Source organism: Doryrhamphus excisus, chromosome 23 (genome assembly GCF_030265055.1).
Source record: "Doryrhamphus excisus isolate RoL2022-K1 chromosome 23, RoL_Dexc_1.0, whole genome shotgun sequence".
Classification (NCBI taxonomy): domain Eukaryota; kingdom Metazoa; phylum Chordata; class Actinopteri; order Syngnathiformes; family Syngnathidae; genus Doryrhamphus; species Doryrhamphus excisus.
In genome coordinates, this window is record NC_080488.1 from 11,150,247 (window position 1) to 11,172,386 (window position 22,140).

General features: G+C 39.8%; 3 protein-coding genes across 5 annotated transcripts; 1 reads left to right on the forward strand and 2 right to left on the reverse strand.

Moving 5' to 3' along the window:
• Positions 1-56: 56 nt before the first annotated feature.
• sybl1 (synaptobrevin-like 1) lies at positions 57-3,251 on the reverse strand. 2 transcript variants are annotated; one of them, XM_058063419.1, is made up of 8 exons: positions 3,119-3,247; positions 2,652-2,834; positions 2,497-2,554; positions 2,268-2,405; positions 2,080-2,170; positions 1,726-1,793; positions 1,319-1,411; positions 57-1,056 (listed from the first exon to the last, which is right to left on the reverse strand). In XM_058063419.1, the coding sequence occupies exons 2-8, from the start codon at positions 2,795-2,797 to the stop codon at positions 991-993; spliced, it is 660 nt and encodes a 219-aa protein (XP_057919402.1). In that variant the 5' UTR covers positions 2,798-2,834; positions 3,119-3,247; the 3' UTR covers positions 57-990. The 2 variants fall into 2 exon arrangements, with proteins under 2 accessions (XP_057919402.1, XP_057919401.1); XM_058063418.1 differs by having other exon boundaries at positions 58-1,056; positions 2,652-2,861; positions 3,119-3,251.
• Positions 3,252-3,392: 141 nt separating this feature from the next.
• polr1d (RNA polymerase I and III subunit D) lies at positions 3,393-8,640 on the forward strand. Its single transcript, XM_058063756.1, has 6 exons — positions 3,393-3,410; positions 3,746-3,862; positions 4,233-4,330; positions 4,411-4,487; positions 6,913-6,995; positions 8,392-8,640. The coding sequence occupies exons 2-6, from the start codon at positions 3,824-3,826 to the stop codon at positions 8,437-8,439; spliced, it is 345 nt and encodes a 114-aa protein (XP_057919739.1). The 5' UTR covers positions 3,393-3,410; positions 3,746-3,823; the 3' UTR covers positions 8,440-8,640.
• Positions 8,641-10,366: 1,726 nt separating this feature from the next.
• On the reverse strand, positions 10,367-19,874 carry LOC131110543 (endothelin receptor type B-like). 2 transcript variants are annotated; one of them, XM_058063755.1, is made up of 9 exons: positions 19,709-19,874; positions 17,760-17,805; positions 17,268-17,689; positions 14,863-14,975; positions 14,584-14,788; positions 13,672-13,821; positions 13,447-13,580; positions 13,231-13,339; positions 10,367-12,112 (listed from the first exon to the last, which is right to left on the reverse strand). In XM_058063755.1, the coding sequence occupies exons 3-9, from the start codon at positions 17,649-17,651 to the stop codon at positions 11,972-11,974; spliced, it is 1,236 nt and encodes a 411-aa protein (XP_057919738.1). In that variant the 5' UTR covers positions 17,652-17,689; positions 17,760-17,805; positions 19,709-19,874; the 3' UTR covers positions 10,367-11,971. The 2 variants fall into 2 exon arrangements, with proteins under 2 accessions (XP_057919738.1, XP_057919737.1); XM_058063754.1 differs by having other exon boundaries at positions 17,268-17,805.
• Between the last annotated feature and the right edge of the window lie 2,266 nt (positions 19,875-22,140).

Here is a 22,140-nt window from a genome sequence, read left to right on the forward strand (position 1 = left end):
GTTTTTGAGCACTGGGACCAAGCATCAACTATTTCATTTAAGCATAGTTTTTTATTATTTCAAATCAGGATGTACAATTATTAAATAAGTACATTGTTATCAACATATTAACACACCATGATCACACTAGAAGTATATGATAAAAAAAAGTGCATTGTGTTAGAGACTTGAAACAGGTAAAATAAAGACGGGATTTGCTCATACATCACAATCTTTTCAATCATCAGAATCACATGCCAGATATTTAATATTAAATACATAAACGTGTACATTTTTGAAATATTCTTTTCTTACTGCATTCACTGGTATTACTTATTAGTGAGAAAATCATGTACAGCGGTATGAAAAAGTGATTGCCCCCTAAGCCACTCATCTGTGCAGGTGTAAGTTTTATTTCAAAATTGCATTTTGTATTCAGTTTTGTTGTCATTGACTAATATTTAAATGTGTTCGATGATCTGTGAAGTGTGACAAAAGAAATCAGGAAGGGGGCAAACGCTTTTGTTTTCCACTGTATCCTGTCAACATTTGGTGGTATAACGAAAGAGCAAAGGACGGCTGTAGCCCATCTCAGAAACGTGTTCCATACGGAAGGCTTCTGTGCACATTGATGAACAGGCATGTTCTATGAATAAAGTCAGATTTTGTTCACTTTGGGGTTCATTGTTTCTATTTGAATGGATGGAATACACAAATACAAGACAGCGCCACAAATTGAAACCTCAGGCAGACGAGTTTAAGACAAGATAATGGTGCCGCATTAATTGTAGCTGCTGTCCATTCGAGTGGTATCTAGTGGAGCCTCCAGTCTTGAAGGCCATGTGTGCACTTTCAGGAGGAAGAAGTGGGTGCAGGTGTCCAGGCAAGCTGAGATAAAAAAAAAAAGCACGGGAAGTTGTATTTCCTTTTCTCTGTCCATTGGCAAACACAGTCAAAAGAGGGGCTTCTCTCTCTCCATCTTTTCCAGACCTCCCGATAATGACCATGGTCTCATTTGACACAAGATGGCCAGCTGAGGCCTCCACAGGAAGCAGACACAATAATGTACAGGACCACCTGAAAGGAGCAGAGACAAAGTCTTGATTCTTTATGCTATGCTACACATTTGGTGTATTTGCCTAAAGTATTGGCTCAGTAAATATTGGTTCAGTATCAGTTCAGGCGCTTAGAAATGCAATGCATTATTATTAAATGCCATGAATAATATATAGTTTGTCACTTAGGCAGTCACCTTTAACGACCTATATTACAAGTAATTCCTTGATAAAGACAACAAAAGCAGCAATCAGCATTTCATAAAAAATAATCTCTTACTCACCAGGCACACCAGCACGATAAGAAGAGTCAGCTTGAGGTTTTTCATGCACATGGCTCTGGCAAGGTTACGACTTGTGGTCTTAAATGTGACGGACTAAAAAAAAAACCCCAAAACACACAGAAAAAGGAGTGTTGATTACTTAAATACATAAATAGCCTGCTATTAAGTATACAGTCGTCACACGCTACATGGCGGCCGAGACTTCCCAGTCCTCGGACAACACCAGCTCCACCGGGAGGACACAAGGCAAGCTGTGATAATAATCCCTAGTCCTTACTACATGCATTCCACTAGGCCTTCTCCTGGCTGGGCATACCCAGAACACCTCACCTACTAGCTCCTCTCGATGTGAAGGAGCAGCGGCTCTACTTTGAGCCTTACTGTACACTAGAAAACAAAATACTCACAGAATCAACCAGATTTTCAGTCTTGTCAATCAACAACTCCAGCTTCTCCCCTCTCTGAGCAACCAAATCTGCAAACACATAGGGTGATGATAACATTTCAATAATATTTCACGCAGAAAATAAATCCTAAAAAAATTTAACATGACAATATTTTTTAAATAAATTGCACTTAAATTAAGCACAGACCTCAGCTATGAATTAGTGAAATTAATTAGAATTAATGAATTCAATAATTCTGGATCCTGATCCAAACTTTTTCAGAAGTTGTCTTTCATCTCTGAGCACACTACATTCAACCTCATTAGTTCCACTGTGCACACATACAAGCAAATAATGACACTGCTGAGACCTCACCTATGTTGCGGACCATAATACCCTTCAAGTCATCCACTTGCAACTGAGTTTCAGTAAGGCGATCTGATCCCCGTGGGTCTGAGTGGTGTTTCTGCAGAAAAATACATCAATGAGATCACACACAGTTGCACTTTTGTGCTGCTCTATGGCCTCTGCAATGCAAAAAAGTTCTCTCTTGCCATAATTACCATCTGAGCTGCGAGCGTTGATGAGAACTCGCTGTTCATAGCGTACGGCAGGGCTGTTTGTGCTCTCGACCCATAGGTGGTCTGGAAGCGTCTTTTGGTCTCATTAAGGAAGCTGAATGCACGTGACCTTTCAAAGTCCTTGAGCACACAAGAAACACTTTTTTGTAGTTGCCAATGCTTTTGATGCATGCAAAATATTGTATGCCACACAATTTGAGTCGGTACTTACATCATCTGTGATGCACAGGTAAATGATTCTGTCATGACAGATGTAATGAAAAAGATAGCTGAAAGATAAGAGACAATGTGGTAAGAAACACTGCTAGGGGAAAAAGTGCTAGATGAAAAAGTAAGTATGCAAGTGTCGACCAAATGCACAGCTACCTGCCATGGCTGTAGGTCAATTTACTATTCTCTGATGGGATCTTGGCCAGGATCTGTCCGGTCACTTCGAGGAAGTTTCCGCCACACCATGCATGCTTGGCAAGGATGGTGGTTCCACGGGCCACCACGGCAAACAGGATTGCCATGGTAACAGCTGGATTGTTCGCTGTGATCGACTGCTCACTGTCCACACAACAACAATGGAGGTTGCTGTAAGAAAGCCAGACATAACATTAACTGAAACGTTTCGAATGTTACGAATAATAATAGTTACGAGAACTGTAAAATGCCTCAATAGCTATTCGATTATTATCTATACACGAAGACAACGGAGGCCATACTGTGATGTCAATAACAGCCAGCTACTTAGTTTGCGAATGTTGACAACACTAGAGTTGCACAGTTCGTGCTCAATCATTTCTGTTCTGGTAGTGAAACGATTTCACATACAAAGCTAACTTCAATACCTTGATTATTAGCAGTGTTCAATGTAGCGCGTTTACACAAATTCCAACATCGAACAACACCTAGCAAATCCCTTTCGAGTGACTTCTGCTTTGTAAAGCACTGAAACCTCTAGCCCGGAAGCTAATTTTCTGGTTTACTGGGTAATGTAGTTTATGTTACATTAGCTCTAATAGTTGGTCCGCATTACTTGGACTACATAAAGTCATTTCCTGTTTTGTTTTCGTTTTTTGCATATACGTCACGATTCTGCGACAGACACACTAAACATTTGCCCCACCTAACTTCTTACAGGTAATTTGTACACAGTTGGAGTAGCTTTGAGTGGAAAATATTTGCCATAAAACGCATTTTCTGTTATTGGATGCATGTAATTGATTCATCAATATGTTCAAAATGTTTATGTAAGACGATTCACCAGAAACATCACAGCAAACAATACTTTCTTTTACTGGTATCTTTATTATGTGGATCAAGTGTTACGTTTTTTTCTATGAGTGATTTTGTTTTGCCGTTAATTCACATTCACATAGCTATATGATTAAAAGCTTAATTTATACAAATAAAAGATTAAACTACTGAAAAACGGAATGACTCACTGTTTGTTTTTATACGATACGTTTATCTAGCTTTGCCTGTCAGACAACGTTATGGCTTTCATTTTGCCAATTGAACTCTGCGAGAAGCAGTGGAAGTAAGCGGACAGCATGGCTGCGGAAGGCGAGAAAAAACGACTCTTGGAGATGGTAAGGAGCATAATTATCGAATAAAGGCTTAACATGTCATTTTATTAAATAAGTTCAAAGAACCTATGCAGCCTAAGTAGAACGATGGCGTCCGTTGTCAACTGTTCAACTGGATACATAACTGCTGTTGCTCACAGTGTTATTACACGTGGGACATTCTGTGGTAAAATCAGCTCCACTTTTTAGTTTCGCTGTCGTTCCACACTTTAGGTATAGAAATGTAATTATTGATGGAATTGTGTCAACTTTTCAGTTATTGACCTATTAGCCTGACTGTCATCGCTTTCCCCAGTAGGCGGCACTATTGATAGGGCACAGTAACAATTGTGTCGTTAAGCGTAACCGTACAGGTATTGGTGATGTGTTTTAGGTCCAGGCTGATGGGGCAGATGAGGGCTCCGTCACATTTGTGATGCATGATGAAGACCATACCCTGGGAAACTCCCTGCGATACATGATCATGAAAAAGTCAGTGTTTTTGAAAGATGTTCTGCCAGTTTACACCCACAAATTGTTGATCATTTTTTCCTTTTCTTTCTTTACACTAGTGAGTGCGTTGAGTTCTGCGGCTACACCATCACACACCCATCTGAAAACAAGATCAACTTTCGCATTCAGACCAAAGGTAAGACATTTTGCCCCTGTTTCTGTAAATGCACAGTAATATTTAGGAAAAACACCACGGACCACAATAAAGAACCTGTGGCGCCTTGTGTTTTTTGTTTGCACAATGTAGAATTACACATTATTTGCAGGAATAGACACAAACTCTATTTGGTTGAGTGGTTTATTGTGCAATACAAACACATGCAAATAAATATGTGTGCAAAGTGGACCATGTGGTGCAGCTGTGGAGCACAAAGTAAAAGTGTTAAATTAAAACTGTAGTGACCATTCAAACAGTTGTAGATTATTGAAATGCGGTTGGTGAAAGAAAATGAGAAAAGTAGTCCAATACTTAGTCCAATAGTAATCCAACATGTGCTACAAATGATACAAAGATGGTATCCGAAATGGCCTAATAACAGCACGGAACTTGATTTGGGTTCCACAGTCAAAGCGCACATAGTTAGAGGGGTAAAGTTTCTGGGGTGGAGAAGGGATGTTTTGTTTATATGAGCAGATGTGCTACATAGCAAGAGAGATGCCATATTCCTTGTAAACATATCACTTGATCAAGTAAACACGCAGTCACGAGGCTGTCATTTACTACATGCATTCCACTTGATCTAAGAGTGCAATGACTCCACGTACAAAAAGAAAGAAAAACCTTTTTCAACAGCGGCCTCCTCACATATATGATCTGTGCAAAACTGAGATGTGTTGTCGTTGGCCTGAGCAATTACTTCTTTGAGCATCCTTGGCCTTGAGCTCCTGACCTCGTGCACAATTACCTCTCAGGCAGCAGGAACCATAAGCCTTGTCTAATGCATGCTATTCCTGTCATCATTATACTGTAATGTGACCCAGTAAATCAGAGATATTTTTGTTGATATCCCTGCGACCCTCGTGAGGATAAGTGGTAGAAAATAATGAATTCATGAATCCCTCTGATGTAGATAAATAAAGGACTATCAAACAGGAGTGAAATGAAGTGATGATTTTGACTCCAACAGCAAGTTTTCGGAACAGACGTCATCTTGGTTATGATGTTGCTGCCAGGCTATGTTCTGGGAACCAAATTCAAACACATGCAGCCAAGAACTCACAGCAAAGCCAAGAAAGTGACATGTTCACACCAATAACACAATAAAAACATTCACTGATATTGTCTTGTGATAACTAGGGTATAACAAGCACAAGAAATGGCCACAAGTATGTTTTTTTTTGACTGTCAGTATGTGACACAGACTGCTGGAAAATAAAAGACCAGTTAGCCCTGGAATGAAACGGTTGTAAAGGTTGTAATTGTCTTGTCTTGACTTGAGACATAACTTTCACTTTTTTACTTGAGACTGGAATTTGGGTTAAAGACGTGGGACTTGCAAAACACTTGTCTTTCTCCCACCTCTGCTGTGCATCACAGTCTATGACCCCAGAACCCGATGACCACCTGTGTGATATTTCATCACACTCTTATGTATATTTTATCAGACGCCTGCTGGTGTAATGATACACACTGCTGCCTTTTATGGTTCAATTCCCAGCCAGGATATTATAAACGAAGCCAAAACCATTCATGCGATTGGCTTGCTGTGGCGACCCCTGACAGGGAGAAGCCGTAAGAAAGGGTTGGGAAAGGATATTCAATGCCACTTTTATATCATGCAAAATTTCCACTGATTTTTAAACATTCCAAGCATTATTCTTGGATAGCAATTCAAAAGTTTTGAATGATGTTTTAACTGCAATTCTGAAAGAAACCAATGTCATTCAAATGTTTCTGTTCTTATTCCCACCAGATTTTCCACATTATTTGACTTTTTTAGGGGGCACACACTTTCATCTCAGACATTTTTCTGGTCATCAAAGGGAAAGTTCTGAACAATACTGTATCACGCTAGCCTTGTAATGTGCAGTGGTACTTCCATGAAAACAGGCCGAGATCTTGTAGGGTCCCACAGCCACTTGAAAGCATAATTTTGCAACTTCTCATGTCTGAGAACCTGAAAGCCACCCGCTGATTGGATAATTTATTAAACTTGAAGTTGTCGAGACAGGCAGATTCCCTCCCCATTTTGTTCTGACCGCAGTTGTGTTTCACAAATTAGACTTCATCTTGATTGCGCTGTTTCATGCGTTGAAGAGATTGCAAGCATTTGTTTTTGAGCAAATCTGTCAAAATAAGTGAGAGGGAATGATTATTAGAGCGAGCATGCTTGAAATATTTGCTCTCCAACAGTCTCAATATGGCACCACGGAACACCAGTCACGAAATCCAGCATGTGCGGTGGGCACCTTGTTTTCGACAGCTGTTTTGAGAGCAGTGTTATAACCAAGATGGATTACTGGTTTACAGAATTTGTGTTTCACTCATGTGAATAGTCGGTGGTCGGGCTCTTTCCTCACGCATGCTTTGCTGTTTTTATGTTTGCTTGTTTGTTTTTCAGATGGAACTCCAGCCATTGAGCCTCTTAGGAGGGGCCTAAATGAGCTCTGTGATGTTTGTCAACATGTTCTCAACACCTTTGAGGTAAGAGTAAAATCAGCAATTGTCCAGCAGCCATCCGTAGACAAGCGGGGTCTAGTTTTCCTCTTATAATTCATTGGACCTGTGTGAACATTAAGAAATAAACCATTTACCCATTTCACGTCGTTCGACTGATGAGGCATTTAGTGCATTGTTCTCACATCCAACCATCACATTCGTCTATTGCCAACCCAAGCACTCGAAGGTCCTGTCTAATCCAGTCATGAGATGAATGACAGCATTCTCCCAAATGTGAATAATTTAATTTATTGGCTTTTTAAGAAAGAATGTTGTTCAGAAAACACTGTTGCCACGACAGCATCCTTTTCAAGCAAGTTGTGGGTGTTGTTTTGATGTGTCAACAGCAAAGCATGCCAATGAAGATATTGAAATCCATTCATCAATGTCCACACTCATCCGTCTGATATGAGAGATGTGTATTTTCATGCATCTATATGCCTGGCATGGCTATCCTAATATTGGCGCCCATGCACACGAAAGCTTCCCACTACTCCACCATCCACTAGTGTTATGTGCTTACTGTGTTCACTACTGTGGTGGATTACATACCAAAATATAAACACAAGCCTTGAAATGATTTAAATACGCATTACAAAGTAGAAGCAGTATTTGTTTTTTTGTAATAACAGCACCATCTGCTCACAATACATTATTCCGTATGTAGCTTGGTATGTCGTCCGGCTCTGCTCCAAAATATAATGGGCTCTTCTTTGGCCGATACCATTGCATACATTTGCAAAAGACATAATCTCTCATGCTTTTTGAGCTTGACAGAGGTAATTTCCATTGAATACTTTTAGAAGATGGAATAGTGATTTAAGCCTGCTTGCACGGGACACATCTGTTATCTTCTTGTGGGGACTGTCATCGTGCATTGTGTAGCTCTTGTTCCATCTCATCTCATTAAGCCTCTGCGGTTATTCCCACCCACAATGTTGACCAAAAACTTTTTTCATACACACGCACACACACGATGCAGAGTTAACCACAGAACGGCATTGTGTTTTTGGTTGGTAACTCAATTTGGTTATTTTTTTTAATGTCGCAAACAATATTTTAGATGCTGCAGGGACCCACAGAAGGACCTGCTGCTTGTTGAGAACAATATGTGATTTCATGTCAATCTTCAAAAGTGTTCAGTAAGACCAGAAAAAGTCACTATCGCTAGTCACCTGTTTGAAAAAGAGTATCTCACAGTAGTGAGGGCTCGTATGTGGCAGCCCACCACCACAGCTTTAAAAATCCCAGGGGAAACCCTGATCATGAACTGTTTGTGGCATGCCACCACAAAGAAATTAATGGATGTGAAATGCTAATGTTATGGGACACGTGGTTCCAGCTGTTTTTGTTGTTGAATTGTTCTTTTCTCCTACCCAAGGCCAGAGTAAACGAGTCCCAAGAGAAGCAGGAGCAACCCATGGAGTGAAAGAAGATCATCATGCAAATTGACGTCATCCGTATCTTCCTGTGAATATGTTATTTATGTTTTTTTTTAACATATACATTATATAAGTCATGGCTCATTCCAACATTTGTACAGGTTCTGTTTTTGTGAGCAAATTACATTTTTGTATTTGATCTTGAATTGTTGGCATGTGGAGTAAAAACATGACATCAAACTTAAGAACACGTATGTTCATTGTCAACTAATTATTCCTCCTCCTATGCCGCTATTACTGACATTCTGTGATATTTATTGTCATTGTATCTTTTTGAGGGAACCGCGGTGCACCAAATTGTTTGCATCTGACTTTACTACAGATCTGTTTCACATCTGTAGGAAACTTTTTTTTTGAGTTAAGCTTCACTAATTAGCAGAAGAATGTGGTGTGAGGTATTTTTGTACTGTGCCGCCAAGATGAAGAAAGAAAAGGAATGAGGTGGGTGAAGTGTAAAGAATGGGTTATATGGTGTTAATCACATCCGTCTGTCGGTCGCATGTTAATGCATTGATGCGTGCATGGGTACTTGGGAACATTTGTCACTGCTTATTTGATGTTTTCACAAGGGAACAAGGGATCATCATCTTTTTTGGGTTCATACTTTGTGCTGTGGCATTTTTCTTGAGCATTTTCCACTTAGCCCTGCGACATTTCCACGTGTTGAGCCGATTTGCTTTGACGGACATGTTTTGCAGTCACCTCATTGAGGATGGACAGCCAAGGCTGACCAGAGCGGCCTCCAAGTGGGCTGTAAGATGTTCCCTGTCAGTGTCCAACCAGTACTGAATCTCCCGTTCTGCCCCTCAAACAAACATTATTATATGCAGTGTTGGGAGTAATGGCGTTGCCTGAGGTCAAACGCTTGTTATGGTGTCAGAAATGCATCAAAAGTCAAGGGGTGCAAAAAATATATATATGTTTCAATTCACACGCGAGTATAATCGTCTCCACGTGCACTTTGGATGTCCCACGCCCACAGATGTAATGACCACGAGTTCCACGTCGTGACACATAGTAAATGTCACGTGGGCGTGGTGTTTTCTTTTTCTGGATGTTTTCCGGCGAGCCTGTGGGAAAAGAGTTTTGGCAGTTTGGAGGCGGGACCTCACCAAGCAGCACTGAGCTGTGATTGGTTGCTATCCAGGAAAAGGAAACCCCGCCCCGAGACCTCTATGTCACCTGATTGTCAGCGAGGGAGACGGTTCCATTGTTGAACTGCCGACGTGAGGTTTAACGTTAATACAAAAATAGGAAGAAACTAATTCACTGTGATTAAAAAAGCTTCAATATAGTTTCAGATGCTTTTAGTCTTCCCTGCTATCTGTACGGTTTTTGCGTGGGAAGAACATACTCCACACATGAGTGTCCAAGTGGACATTAGAACCCATTAGTCAACAACTGAACACAAAATGCATTTTTTAAATGGGACGTTTTACAAAGGCTGTCAAAAATAGCAACTCATTTCATTAATTACTTTACATTTGTTTGTGTAATTAACGCAAAGCCACGCCTCTCTGCTATAACAACAGACGGCGGCACAGTGTCTCTTTTATGACTTGGAGATGCACGTTTATGACTTTATTGTGACCAGAATACATAAACAACAGTACAATTCAAACACCATATATCCCCAGCTCACAACCACATCTCGTCTGAAACGACATTTCCTCATTGTCATTCAACTACCACAAGATGCATTCATGGACACTCCGAACATCACAACAACGTCTTTATTATGCGTATGTGTGTGGTCTAAATAAACACAAATACAGAGGAAAAGGATAAGTGGACACTCCTGAGGCCATCTGCACCACATGGCTCATCTATCATTGGCCCCAGGCAATAAAATTCATGAACTTTAATTTGCAACAACTCAATCTATCCCGGAAGACAATAACTCAAAAACACAGATGATATAAAATAATATTTATTACTGTATACTGTTTATAAATACATACAATCTAAATGCGTATCAATATTGACATTGAAATTTGCTTTTGTCTTTCTTTCTCCCTCAGAAATGTAGCTTGCAAAGCTGCTTGAAACTTTCTTGCACACTGCACTGCTGTGGATTTGCTATGAAATTGAGTTGATGAGTCACATTTTGCGTTATCAGCTGATCCAGCAAGAACAATTTTCATGACAAATGTGTGAGAAATGCATTTGCTCAATAATGGAGGTAAACAGACAAAATGACAGCATAATATCTCACTAGATGATACACATTCATCAGATGCTTCCACAACAACATGTGCCAAAAGCAGTCACCATTAAATACTTTTGATTCAATCACTTTTTTTGTTCTTGAAAGCAAGCAAAGCTTATATGTTTCTCCAAATGTGATTACTATGGCTATACAATGAGTTGCACTGTGGAAAAGTCTGCTGTAGGTCAGACCGCCAGTCACATTCAAGTACAAACTGCACTTATGATTAATCACATTTTGAACACTTGATACACCAGTTGCACTAAAACCTCTTCAAATGGTGAATTAATCAGTAGGCCTTTGATTATTGCTTCCTTTCCTGCTCCAGCATGTGCTCCCGTGCACAAAGTAAGGTCCGTACAAGCAGACTGTGAATCACAACAGTGGTATCTCCCAGAAGAGTGGAAGCTGTTATAGTTAATAGATCCTGGGCTAAGTGCTGTAATACTTTTGTCCACGCAGTGTATGTTCAGCACTTGCAGGAAGGTCTCGCTACATCTGTAGATATTATCATTCACATTATGATATCATATACGTCTCCTTGGAAATCCAGGACATCTTAAACTTCCAGTTGACGCACTGGTTATGACAGAATTATGAAATACTAATGTATAAAAATATGCTTCATAAGGAGGTATAAAGACAGAAACAGACTGATCACCACAGAAGAACCAGCCGTTGACTTGCCAAAGAAAAGACCTTATGTGGTGTGGTCATGTGGTTATGTGTGTTTTTTTTCCACAGTTGGAAAACAAGCTTCCTGTAACATGCAGCATAAACAAAACAACACACCACGTAACAAAATGGCAATGATGTGATATATGTCAATTTCACGTTACTTAAAGCAGCATGACAGCAGCTCTCTACATTTTCTCCGGTAAGACCTTATCAAGGCACGTGGGCATTAGGCTTTTCGGATATTCTGCTGATGGTGATCATCTAACTCGGGGCAATACGTATGTTGCCTCCTGTCTTTCTCTCCGAGGTATTGAAGCTTCAACCATTGCTAAAGCTAAATATACAGCATATATTTTATAGAAGGCTGTAATTTGGATGGAAATAATATTACACAGACAGACTTAGCATCCACTGAGCTCCGTTGTAATGTAGCCTTAGTGTCGTCCGTCTGCTGGGACAGTCTCTCATTCATCAGTTTTGGCTGATCCTTCTGTGTCTTTCAGTGCACTGTGAGTCTTGTTGAAAACTTTGAAGACTTATACCGAGCTTCACTGGATCTGACATCCCAGCCATTGTCAGTGCTGATGGGAAGAAGGGCGTTGGGAGGAAATGAAGTGCATACGTGTGTGTGTTTACGAAGAGCTGGTGTATTTCTGACTGGAACGGGAGCTGGAGCGGTCTAGTCCGTTGACGTGGCAGGAGCCCTTCCATCCTGTCCCTGATCCTCGTTCATCCAAAGGAGACGTTCCATAGCACCAGCAGCACAGGCAAGACTGCAAGGACAAAACAGTTTAAAATTATGTTGTTTTTTTTTACTACACCAATATTTTTTCCAAGAAAATTCTGTGTAGTACATGCACACATGAAAATATGGTTAGAGAAACACTTTATTTTTGTCTAAGTGACTCTCTGGCCCAGGATCCAAATTGCACATTCACACTCAACCACACTATCGAGCACTTTATCAACTGCAACTGTGTTGCTTATACCAAAAAAATAAGTAATAATCATGTCTTGATGCTGGCTGTTTGCCCATATTTTGCAGAACTTCTTTACTGCTACTGATATCGACCGTTACTGATATTGGCAGCAGGTCTTCCCTAAAACTAATGCTAGGTAATGAACACATTATGCTTCTTTTAATGAGATCCTACTGGATGTATTTCACCAATACAAAGTCTTTTTAATAGTAGCAGATCATTTGAATCTCTTTAACAGTGTTATTAGGAGCAATGAGGGGTTGGATCCAAAGCCAACGTGCAATTTAAGCTAAAGTCACATGCTTTGAGTGTACTGTACATTTATTTTCTGGGATTTCCAAGTATATTTAAATGAAGTGAACCCATTGTTCATTCACTCCAACGATTATCACCGGTGGTATCCACGGCTGTCGGGTAGTCTGACAGAAACGTGGCTGCCAATTCGGCCTCTCCAACCGCCAAACAGTCATTCACATCCATACACCAATATGGGCAGCACTGAAAGCAAACGGGGTGAAGTGTGCTTCCGGTTTCTAAGCAACTGACAGCGATTATTATACCAAGCTCATTCAACAATTAGAACATTGCTTATTATTGTGCTGTACGTGCCCAAGTGACTTTCTGGAGTGTAAAATCAGATTAGAAGTGTTTGAAAAAGACTGCATACTGTCACAATAAGTATCCATAACCATGAATACATCCCGAAAAAAAAGTTTAATAAACTTGAAATTATTCTGAAAATAAAAGAAATGCCTCTCTCTGCAGAGACAGTCATGGACAGGACCAAAAGAATGTCAAGAAACATCACCAGTAGCAAGAATATCCAATTACTCCAATGGAAATGACTCAAAAAGCATACATAGTTTGCATAAAATGTTACATACAATTTTATCCTGTCTTTGCGTTCTTACCTGGAAGCAGTTTTTGAACTTCTGGCTGACAAAGTAGAGGGCAATAGGGTTGATGCAGGAGTTTAATGAAGCCATGTTGATGCCGATGTAATCCATCACTAACAGGAAGCTAGAAGGAAAGGGGGAAAGTTTATGCAAAATTGCCGGGAAGTCACAAGGCAGAGAACAATGGGTTCTCATCATGTGCACAGCGTATTTGTATATGAGCATGCCCACCTGAGGAGTTCACAGCGGTTGGGGTCATTTTGGTCATAAACCGTTTTCTTCAGAATACGACTGAGGTGAAGTGGCAACCAGCAGAGAGCGAAAATCAGCACAAGGCAGAACACCGTTTTTGCCACTTCTCTCCTCTGCACAAAGACAAGCATTCATGCTCAAGACGATGGAAGCCATCCGGTTGACCACAAACTTAGTATACAGCACTCATGTTTGCAGTCATACCTGTTTCATGTGGTCGTTGAGTGCGACCCGCATGCCTTTCTTGAGACTCAGCATCTCGCAGGACATGAGGGTGTAGAAAATTCCTGTGCAGGCGAGTGGCAGGCAAAAGTAGAATCCGAACAGCCACCAGTCTTTTACATCCTGATAGAACTGGAGAGAAATAGACCCATTCAGAAAAAGTATCATATGTGCAAATTGAACATCCTACATCCCATACTTTGATGGATTTATCATTTTGTACATTATATTTTTGTACCGACATTTTATTTTGATGGATGGACCTACATATCGGATACATGAACAAGTTTACACAGAAGATTAATACTCATTAAACATATTCAACAAATGGGGCATCAATTCCACGTAAATTTCCAGGATGAAAGAATACCTAATTAAAATATACACTGCAGTGGCTACTGATTGGCTGTTACTGTGTTTCAGCTTGTTTAGCATCACCATCCCATTGTTTATGGGAGGGCAAGGTGAGAAGCGATGAGTACCGGAGAGCAGATGTGAAAATGGAGGAGCATGTAAGAGTTGTCGGTCCAATGAATGGGAAATCTTACATTTCAAAAATATCCCAATGCCGCCATTCATAAAGGCAGAGTGATTTGCCATATTTGTAAGAAGGACTTTGCTTACCAATGTAGTAATTAGCAATTTAGCGAGCCAAAACATAACTCCATTTGAAGTAGTCAGTGTTTCAGGTTAAGGCTCTTAATGTAAACATGACTGATGCACTGCTAACCCTCACCCCCCCACACAAAGAACGGAATGCGCACTGCTAAGTCAGATGTGTTTAGTGAAGAGATTTGACAAATGTACCATAACAGATGGTGTTCAACCTGTGTCACTCCGAGACGAATACGTTTTAATTTTCTTTACATGGCATAGTGCTGATTCTTCTGGTACCTTGATAAAGTTGGAGCTCTGCTGCGGATGCAGCAGACACACACGCAGTTTGTTGCCTCTGTATGGCATCTCCAGCATGTCAAACGCCAAGGCCTCAGGGACTGCCAACAGCACAGCAATCACCCAAATCAGCGCCACCTCCACAGCTTTCCACACAGGGATTCCCATTCCCTTTACTCTGCTCCATGATGTCACTGCGTGGTACCTGTAAAGCAAAATATTTTATTTGCCTGCTTTGAGCACTAAAGATCCACATAGATGTTTGTGAATAAGGAGCACCTGTCAATACTCAAGGCACAAAGGCTGAGGACAGTAATGCCCACTGAAGCCTTTTGGATGAATGGCATCATCTTGCAGACGTACACCCCAAAGGGCCAGTCCTCTGCTATTAGCTAAGGAAACAAAGAATGACAATTTTTGATTATGGAAATATGTAATCACCACATGGGATAACTCTTTGGGGTTCAAGTGAGGGTCTCTTCCTGTTTTTTTTTCATCAAACCCACACCCGCCCCTCTACCCACCCCCACTTTTCCTTGTCAAGGGTCGCCAAAACTAATAGTGATAAATGAAATGTGTCTATAAAATGACTACATTCTTACTCCCATGAGCTGATCATATTAAGGTCAGCATCAAGGCAATGTCTCAAGTCTTCGGAAAAAAGAGTCAACATTCCAACCCTAATTGTCCTTTTAACACACTCTGACAGTTCAGTGTTAAGCTGTCATCTTGAAATACAGCCCAGTATTAAAAACCAAATTCCACAAGGAGTTAAGACTCTACTTTGCTTTGATTGTACGGATCCAGCTTATTTACAGTCAATATAAACAGAATAAAACTTAACACACAGTTAAAATGTTATCAGTGGATTCCAACATGAAAGAGTGCGAGATGCTTTCACGTGACAACGTGTTGTCGATCCAACACAACTATTTACACATCTTTCTGTACAACTACACACTCATAATACAATTGTAAATAAACCACAGCTACATGTAACGTCTGCCAAGTCATCACTGGCCTGAATGGATAATGAAATGAATTACATAAAGTAATTGGAAGTGACATCTTTGAAATGAGTGTAAACTCTCAGCATTTGAATAACTATCAATCAATGTATCCAATGATTAGTATAAACATTCTAAGATTTATACATTTTCTTTTGCCAGTAACTTATAGTAGATTTATAACAATTCAATTTATTTATAACAATTCATGCTCCGCCCACGAGCTGTGAAAAACACACCTATTTATTTTGAAAATTGAATACAAAGATATGCAGTGCCTTATTTTGAAAAAAAAAAAAACCCTTGAAGTGGTCAGTGAACTTGACATCAAAACCATTTAGACATTCCCTGTCACATCTATCCGCGGTGACGAGTATGACCGAGATTTGGCCTTGTAGAGATGAAGTATAGTCCTAAAGTTTTGTATTTCAAATTTTGCTCCCGTGCTCTGCCAACATCCTATGGACATTTGGAATGTTGCGTTGCCAATCCGTCTAAGAGGTGGTTAAAAGTTGGTAATGATAGGATCAGTTCACCACAATGAGTACTAAATTCTGTAAATGGCCAAAATCACAAAAAAATGACCACTTCCAACCAAAAAAAAAACAAAGGTTTCCGTACACTCAGCATGAGCTAGAATGTGTTATTAATTTTGGACCCTTTAATGATTTATTTGAATGGTTCTTTTTGACAGAATGGAATGCTTATACCACTTAATCACCAATATAATCACGATTGACTGCAGCTTGTAGTGTCGCTTTGGCAGCAAGGAATGTTTTTTTAGACAGCTCTCATTTCAACAGTGGGAAAGTCCTAAGAATGATAATTACACATTTACACAAGCTGGGAAAGCTTTTTGTAAAGATGATCAGTTCAAACAACTGTACCTAAGTCCGAGTTATTTGGAAATGTCACCACTTTACCAAGGTTTGGACAAGCTCAACTGAGCAGCTGCCCAAAGGGACACGATAAAGGCTTTCCAGGAAAAGGTTTGACCGCCAGACTATCTCAAAGATATATTCAAACAGGCTGAAATTAAGCTTCCTGATTGACCATCTCAAAGCCCTGACCTCAACCCATTTGTGAACTACGCTGAAAAAGCTGTGTCTGTGGCATTTCAAATAAACTCTATAATTTCTGTCAAAATCACTACTTAACATCAACCTGTGTTTTTATGAGGGTTTTTTATTAGGAACTATTGTGCCTGAGATAATTACAACCTGCAATAAAAGCCTGTTGTTTTGGCAGTCAATCAAGTCTGGCGTGTGTGTGTGTGTGTGTCTCACCAAACATTACAGTAACAGTAGTGACATATAGTGGCTAATGTATAATGCTACATATAAAATGCATCTTCTGAATACTTCAGTTAGCCATTTTTTATGCTTGAAAATGCTTAATTTAGGATAAAAATACAGTACAATTGGACTATAATAGCCTATATTAACCCACAAAGCAGCATGATTTATGAATTAATATATATTTTTAAACTGTCGAATGATGACGGCATGATCATTCCACACTGGAAAAAAAACACTTCAAAACACAAATCATTAAGGGCCCAAAATGAATAAATGAAATATGAATGAATATGAATATGTCATTCCCATGATGAGTGTATATAGCTTTGTGACCAGAAGCACTAAGCCAAAGGAAAGGCTGTGAAGGAAGTCAAGTTACCTTATACACATTGATGGGGATTGCAATGACAATATAAAGAAGGTCTCCCAGTGCCAGGCTGCCAATCAGGACGTTGGGTCCATTCCTCATGCACTTGTTCTTGTATATGATCCTTAGCAGTGTTGAGTTGCCAATGATCCCGACCACAAAGATCAAGCAGGACACAATGGTGTTCACATACTTGAAGGCGTGCTTAATCTCTGTGGGCTTTATACACATGGGGGGGAAGGATCCCCTCGGCCGGACCGGTTGTGAGGGTAGGCTCTGCATGGAAGCATTAGTCTTGAAGACATCAGTGTCAGGCACATTGGGGGTGTCCCGAATGAACCGAGAGGCCCCGACCTCCACTACCATCAGGAAACAGAGCAGAGCGACGGCTTTCATTGTGAAGTGAGGCAGGTTCTTTCACAGGGAGGCGTTTCCTGAGTCAAAGGCACACAGCAGTCTCAACATACACACTCTCACACACACATTTTCCACACAGGGACTTGCTTGCTTTGGGCCTGGCAGTGCAGATCTTTGTCCCAAGGTGTTTGTCCTGCAGGAAAAATAGACAAATCATCAGGATGGACAGGCAGGAAACCAGCTGTTTGTGTTTAGATGTGAGTTTTCTGACAGGCATGCAAACTTATTGGATAAATATTATGGCTGGAACATTTTAGTTTTTATTTATTTATTTTGTATCCCACGCCTATCCACTCTAATGCAATTTTTTTTAATATTGAGGTGAAGAGAGTGTTGCCATGTGCATGCACCTGAGAGCAAAATGGAATGGTGATAATGAGGATGGCCAGTTTATGACTTGGCTGGGAAACTGTTCTTGAATGTTTACACATGTGGGGGGTTATGTCTCGTGAAGCCTATACAACATACACAAATGGACGATCCCCTAATCCTAGTCTCTCAAGAGAAATGTTTGTGGGTAAACTACATTTATGCATGTTTTTTTCTGCTGAATTCACATAAATTCATGCACAGAATCCATGAAACACAGCTGGTATTGAGGCCGGAATACAGAGGCTGCTTGTCTACACATACAAAGACAAAATCACAAGGATGAACTCACACACGTATCACAAGAAATTGGTTTTAAAAATTTGGCAAAGCTCCACACCATCCTCTCTGATGTGGCTTTGTGCAAGCCGGCCCCTGCTCAAGAGGAGAGGTTATTAGGCACTGAGAGAGGGAGACAGCGGCTGATGTCTGGTGGGAGTTTCAGCCTCTTAATCTAATATCCTACCTCTGAATCCCTCTCTGACTTGGCTCCAGATTTTAGACCGAGGAGGACCATAATTCGGTGGTCTCAACCTTTTCTATTCAGGCTCCAACACTGGAATATCCTACCTCTGATATTAGAGCTTCTACCTCAGTGTTTATTGTTGCCTTTAAGGGCTGTATAAATAAACCTGACTTGACTTGACTCAACAGTCATTGAAATTTGCATGGATCTGAATTTGACCAAGTGAGAGAAGCAATTGAATAAAAAATGAATATATGTTGCAATTCATGGGAAAAAATAACATTGAAAGTTAAAAAGTTAAGCATGTAAGTGTGACTATGGTAGCTGCAAGACATGGTGCAATTAAGTGGCGGTCCCACTCAGCAAATATTTAAAGATAAACCAAATCACTACTTTTGCTCTATACACACAAACACCCAACATGGACTTTATACTCATATTCTTCTTCAAAAGGTCATTTTGCATGAAAAGAGTTTCAACCCAACACAAGTTGTTCGTCTAACAGCCACACGATCCTCAAACAATAACAAGATTAAACACAATAAACCGTGAAACAAAGTCCTGCTGTTTATCAATGATCACGTTTGTCCGACAAGTGGAAAGGTCTGGTGAGTCTCATGAGTTCTTGGAAACAAGAACCACATCAACATTGAAGGGATTCTCTGAGGGAACCTCACAGCAAACCGGTACCATAAGTCATGGCATAACACAAATCACCACAAATAACCGGTTACACTAATTATTCATTTATTCGGATTATTCGGATGATTTCTATTATTAATTGTGAAATTCAGAGCATACTGCAGTTTGTCACACTGTACTGAACATCAATTATTTAATGGCTTGTTTTTGTAAAAGTGCATGTCCATGTGATTTGTGACACAATGGCGGGAGAGCACAAAAAATGATGTTAGATGTTGGATTTTAAGGGGTAAAATGCATTAATGGAATCTGGAAAATGAACTTTGGTTAAATCAAAATGCACAGTTTTGCTCGTCAATAAAACTTTCTGCAGGTAATTCATAATGGGAAAATCCTAAATGTCATATTTAAGTTAATAACATTACTAAACATATCTTGCAGACTCTATATATGCCCCAACAGATAAATGAACCGTCTAATTAACTTTTTCTGATGAATAGATAGCGACGATTATGTGCTAAGTGGACCTTTAATATATAAAAAAAAAATCATGACGTACCAGAAAGTGATGTTGCAGAGAATGTTTCTCGCCAAAGTTTCCTCATCCACATTCCATGTAATTGTCTTGAATGAATAAAGATAGTGGGGTTTCTTCTGTGACGCTGTCACGCTGTGTCAAGAGAGCCCGGGTGGTGTTTGGCTCCTCTCCACCCTTCTGGTCTGTCTGCGCTCCACTCTGACGCACTGGAGCACAATGCGCTTTTATATGCGCCTAAGACACTCAGCCAATCACATGCCCGCACAGACGCACCGCCAAATACGCAGTAACTAAAATGATGTTCTTTAACACTCTGTTTGTTTTATTGTTTTGTTTTTCAATCAGACCTTTCGTGAGCCCAAGAATGCATTAAAAAAAGTCCAGACTCATCATTAGGTACACTTGTCCTCCAGAATTGAATGTGATCCAATAGGAGCAGTCATACCAAAATAAAATGAATCAAGTAGAAATATTGTTTAATTTCTGTTTTTAATTGAAGACTATCTTGCTTTTTTAAATGAATATGTATGAAAGCGCTCACTCAAAATTCAATTTTACAGTATGTAGAGATGCTCTATGTATATTGGCTTTTTAGCAGAATGCACTCAATTAACCATACTGCATAACATAATGTACATAACATAACATAACATAACATAACATAACATAACATAACATAACATAACATAACATAACATAACATAACATAACATAACATAACATAATGTAGCAGCTCTTTCCCTCAAATTAATGTGAGGTGTGCAATGAATGAACACATTCCTCTTTTACTTTACTTAACGCCCCTGGATGCATTCCACAAATAGACACAGTTTGTATAAAATATAACAAATATCGTAAACCCTATTTTTATAATGGTTCCAGACCCGACCGTGAAGTAGGATTCCTTGTTTATGAATCAAATATGTTCATAGTTAGAGCATAGAAAACCTGTTTACGACCTTCTAAAAAAGTTTTTAACATCCTGAGAGCCCTCAAAACATGAATTATGACAACCTGATAGTACCTTTACACTTGTATTATCCATTGTAGTACACATAATAAGACTAAATAAACCCTTTAAAACAAAAATAAGACTTCTGCTGAAGTGTGTCACTATAAATGAGCTGAGTGGCAGGAAGTGGCGTTGGTGGGTTTAGCTTGGCGTGGGTTACTGCAGCAACAGTAGCCAATGTTTTTATTCAAGACTTTTATTTGGGGTTACTGTGCATGTTATGAGATAATTCAAACGTGCAATAAAGCCTGTTGTTCCGGCGATCAAGTCTGATACTTGTGTATCTCACTGAACATTAACATTAGTAACATTAGTGACACCTAGTGACCAATGTAGAATACAACATACAATTCACAGCATTTTTGAAAGCCTTACAGTATATATGTATTTTTAGTTCATTTAGCCATATTTTTAGCCATGATAATAAATGGTGTGATATTTATCAACTAGTATCAAGCTGGCTGCGGCGTTTTCGTCGTGGAAGAAGAGGCAAGCTTCTTCGTCACATACACAGAATAGGCAGGCAACAGTGCAAATTATGAAACTATATATTTTTCGCACTTTAAAATTAAACTACATAAAAATTATTGCATTTTTTTACTGCTTTTCACAGACAATTTAGCGTCATCGTGTGGTTATGACCAGGCTATGCGTTCAATGATCACTAACGTTAGCAGCTAAACATTGACGAATTGCTATTCGCCGACATGCGCGTTACGCTTTACGTACTCACAGCAGGAGTACATACTGTATCTTTAAATGTTGGCTGGAGAAACCAGCTGCATACAGTTGTTTTCAGTTAGGCAGAATGACGTCTAGGACTTTTATTATTGCCGCAGTGCAACTGTGATCTGTTTGTAATATTTTGTCCGCTTTATGTAGCGGGTAAAGAAAACCAAAATATGAGAACCAGCCCTCAGTATGCAGCGGACGTTCTATAGCATTGTTAGACTCCATTAAAGATAGTACTATTGTACTACATATTGATAGATACAGCTGTGTATTTTATGGGACTTTGTTAGATTGTGCGGCTATACGTAATATTGCGTGGTTTTTCCCAGATATCAGCCCCCTTTCTAAGATCCTCTCAACATAAATTCTACAACGTAAGCATTTTTCTTCACATACGATATGTAGATATTGGGAATTTTGTTGCTGAATCATAGTTTGTCTATGTCTTGACTGTCTTGATTGCACACAATGTCCTCATTGGGGAATGAAAGAAGCGTTGTGTCTTATATGTTGTAAAATATCTGTCATGGGAGCAACTTAGCCTCCAGGGCTTTTCTGTGAATGAATATCAAACACAAGCCTCTTACACAGCCTGACATGGGTTTCACCCTTCTTAAAAGCACCGCCGGGATCCCTGTTTTACTTTGTTGGGCAAACTCTGGCGTAGTGACTTTGCAGAACATGCTTTGAAAATACTGAGGGACCATTT

What these genes read in the sequence shown, in the direction of transcription:
- sybl1 (XM_058063419.1), bottom strand. Translation starts at nt 2,797, where the DNA reads ATGGCAATCCTGTTTGCCGTGGTGGCCCGTGGAACCACCATCCTTGCC. An exon ending in ACCTGTGCATCACAGATGAT is followed by an intron (nt 2,406 to 2,496) that starts GTAAGTACCGAC and finishes TGTGTGCTCAAG; the next exon opens with GACTTTGAAAGGTCACGTGC. An exon ending in TTATCGTGCTGGTGTGCCTG is followed by an intron (nt 1,057 to 1,318) that starts GTGAGTAAGAGA and finishes TGCTCCTTTCAG; the next exon opens with GTGGTCCTGTACATTATTGT.
- polr1d (XM_058063756.1), top strand. Translation starts at nt 3,824, where the DNA reads ATGGCTGCGGAAGGCGAGAAAAAACGACTCTTGGAGATG. An exon ending in CTTTCGCATTCAGACCAAAG is followed by an intron (nt 4,488 to 6,912) that starts GTAAGACATTTT and finishes TTTGTTTTTCAG; the next exon opens with ATGGAACTCCAGCCATTGAG. An exon ending in ATGTTCTCAACACCTTTGAG is followed by an intron (nt 6,996 to 8,391) that starts GTAAGAGTAAAA and finishes CTCCTACCCAAG; the next exon opens with GCCAGAGTAAACGAGTCCCA.
- LOC131110543 (XM_058063755.1), bottom strand. Translation starts at nt 17,651, where the DNA reads ATGAAAGCCGTCGCTCTGCTCTGTTTCCTGATGGTAGTGGAGGTCGGG. An exon ending in AGAGCTCCAACTTTATCAAG is followed by an intron (nt 13,822 to 14,583) that starts GTACCAGAAGAA and finishes ATTTCTCTCCAG; the next exon opens with TTCTATCAGGATGTAAAAGA. An exon ending in TCAACGACCACATGAAACAG is followed by an intron (nt 13,581 to 13,671) that starts GTATGACTGCAA and finishes GTCTTTGTGCAG; the next exon opens with AGGAGAGAAGTGGCAAAAAC.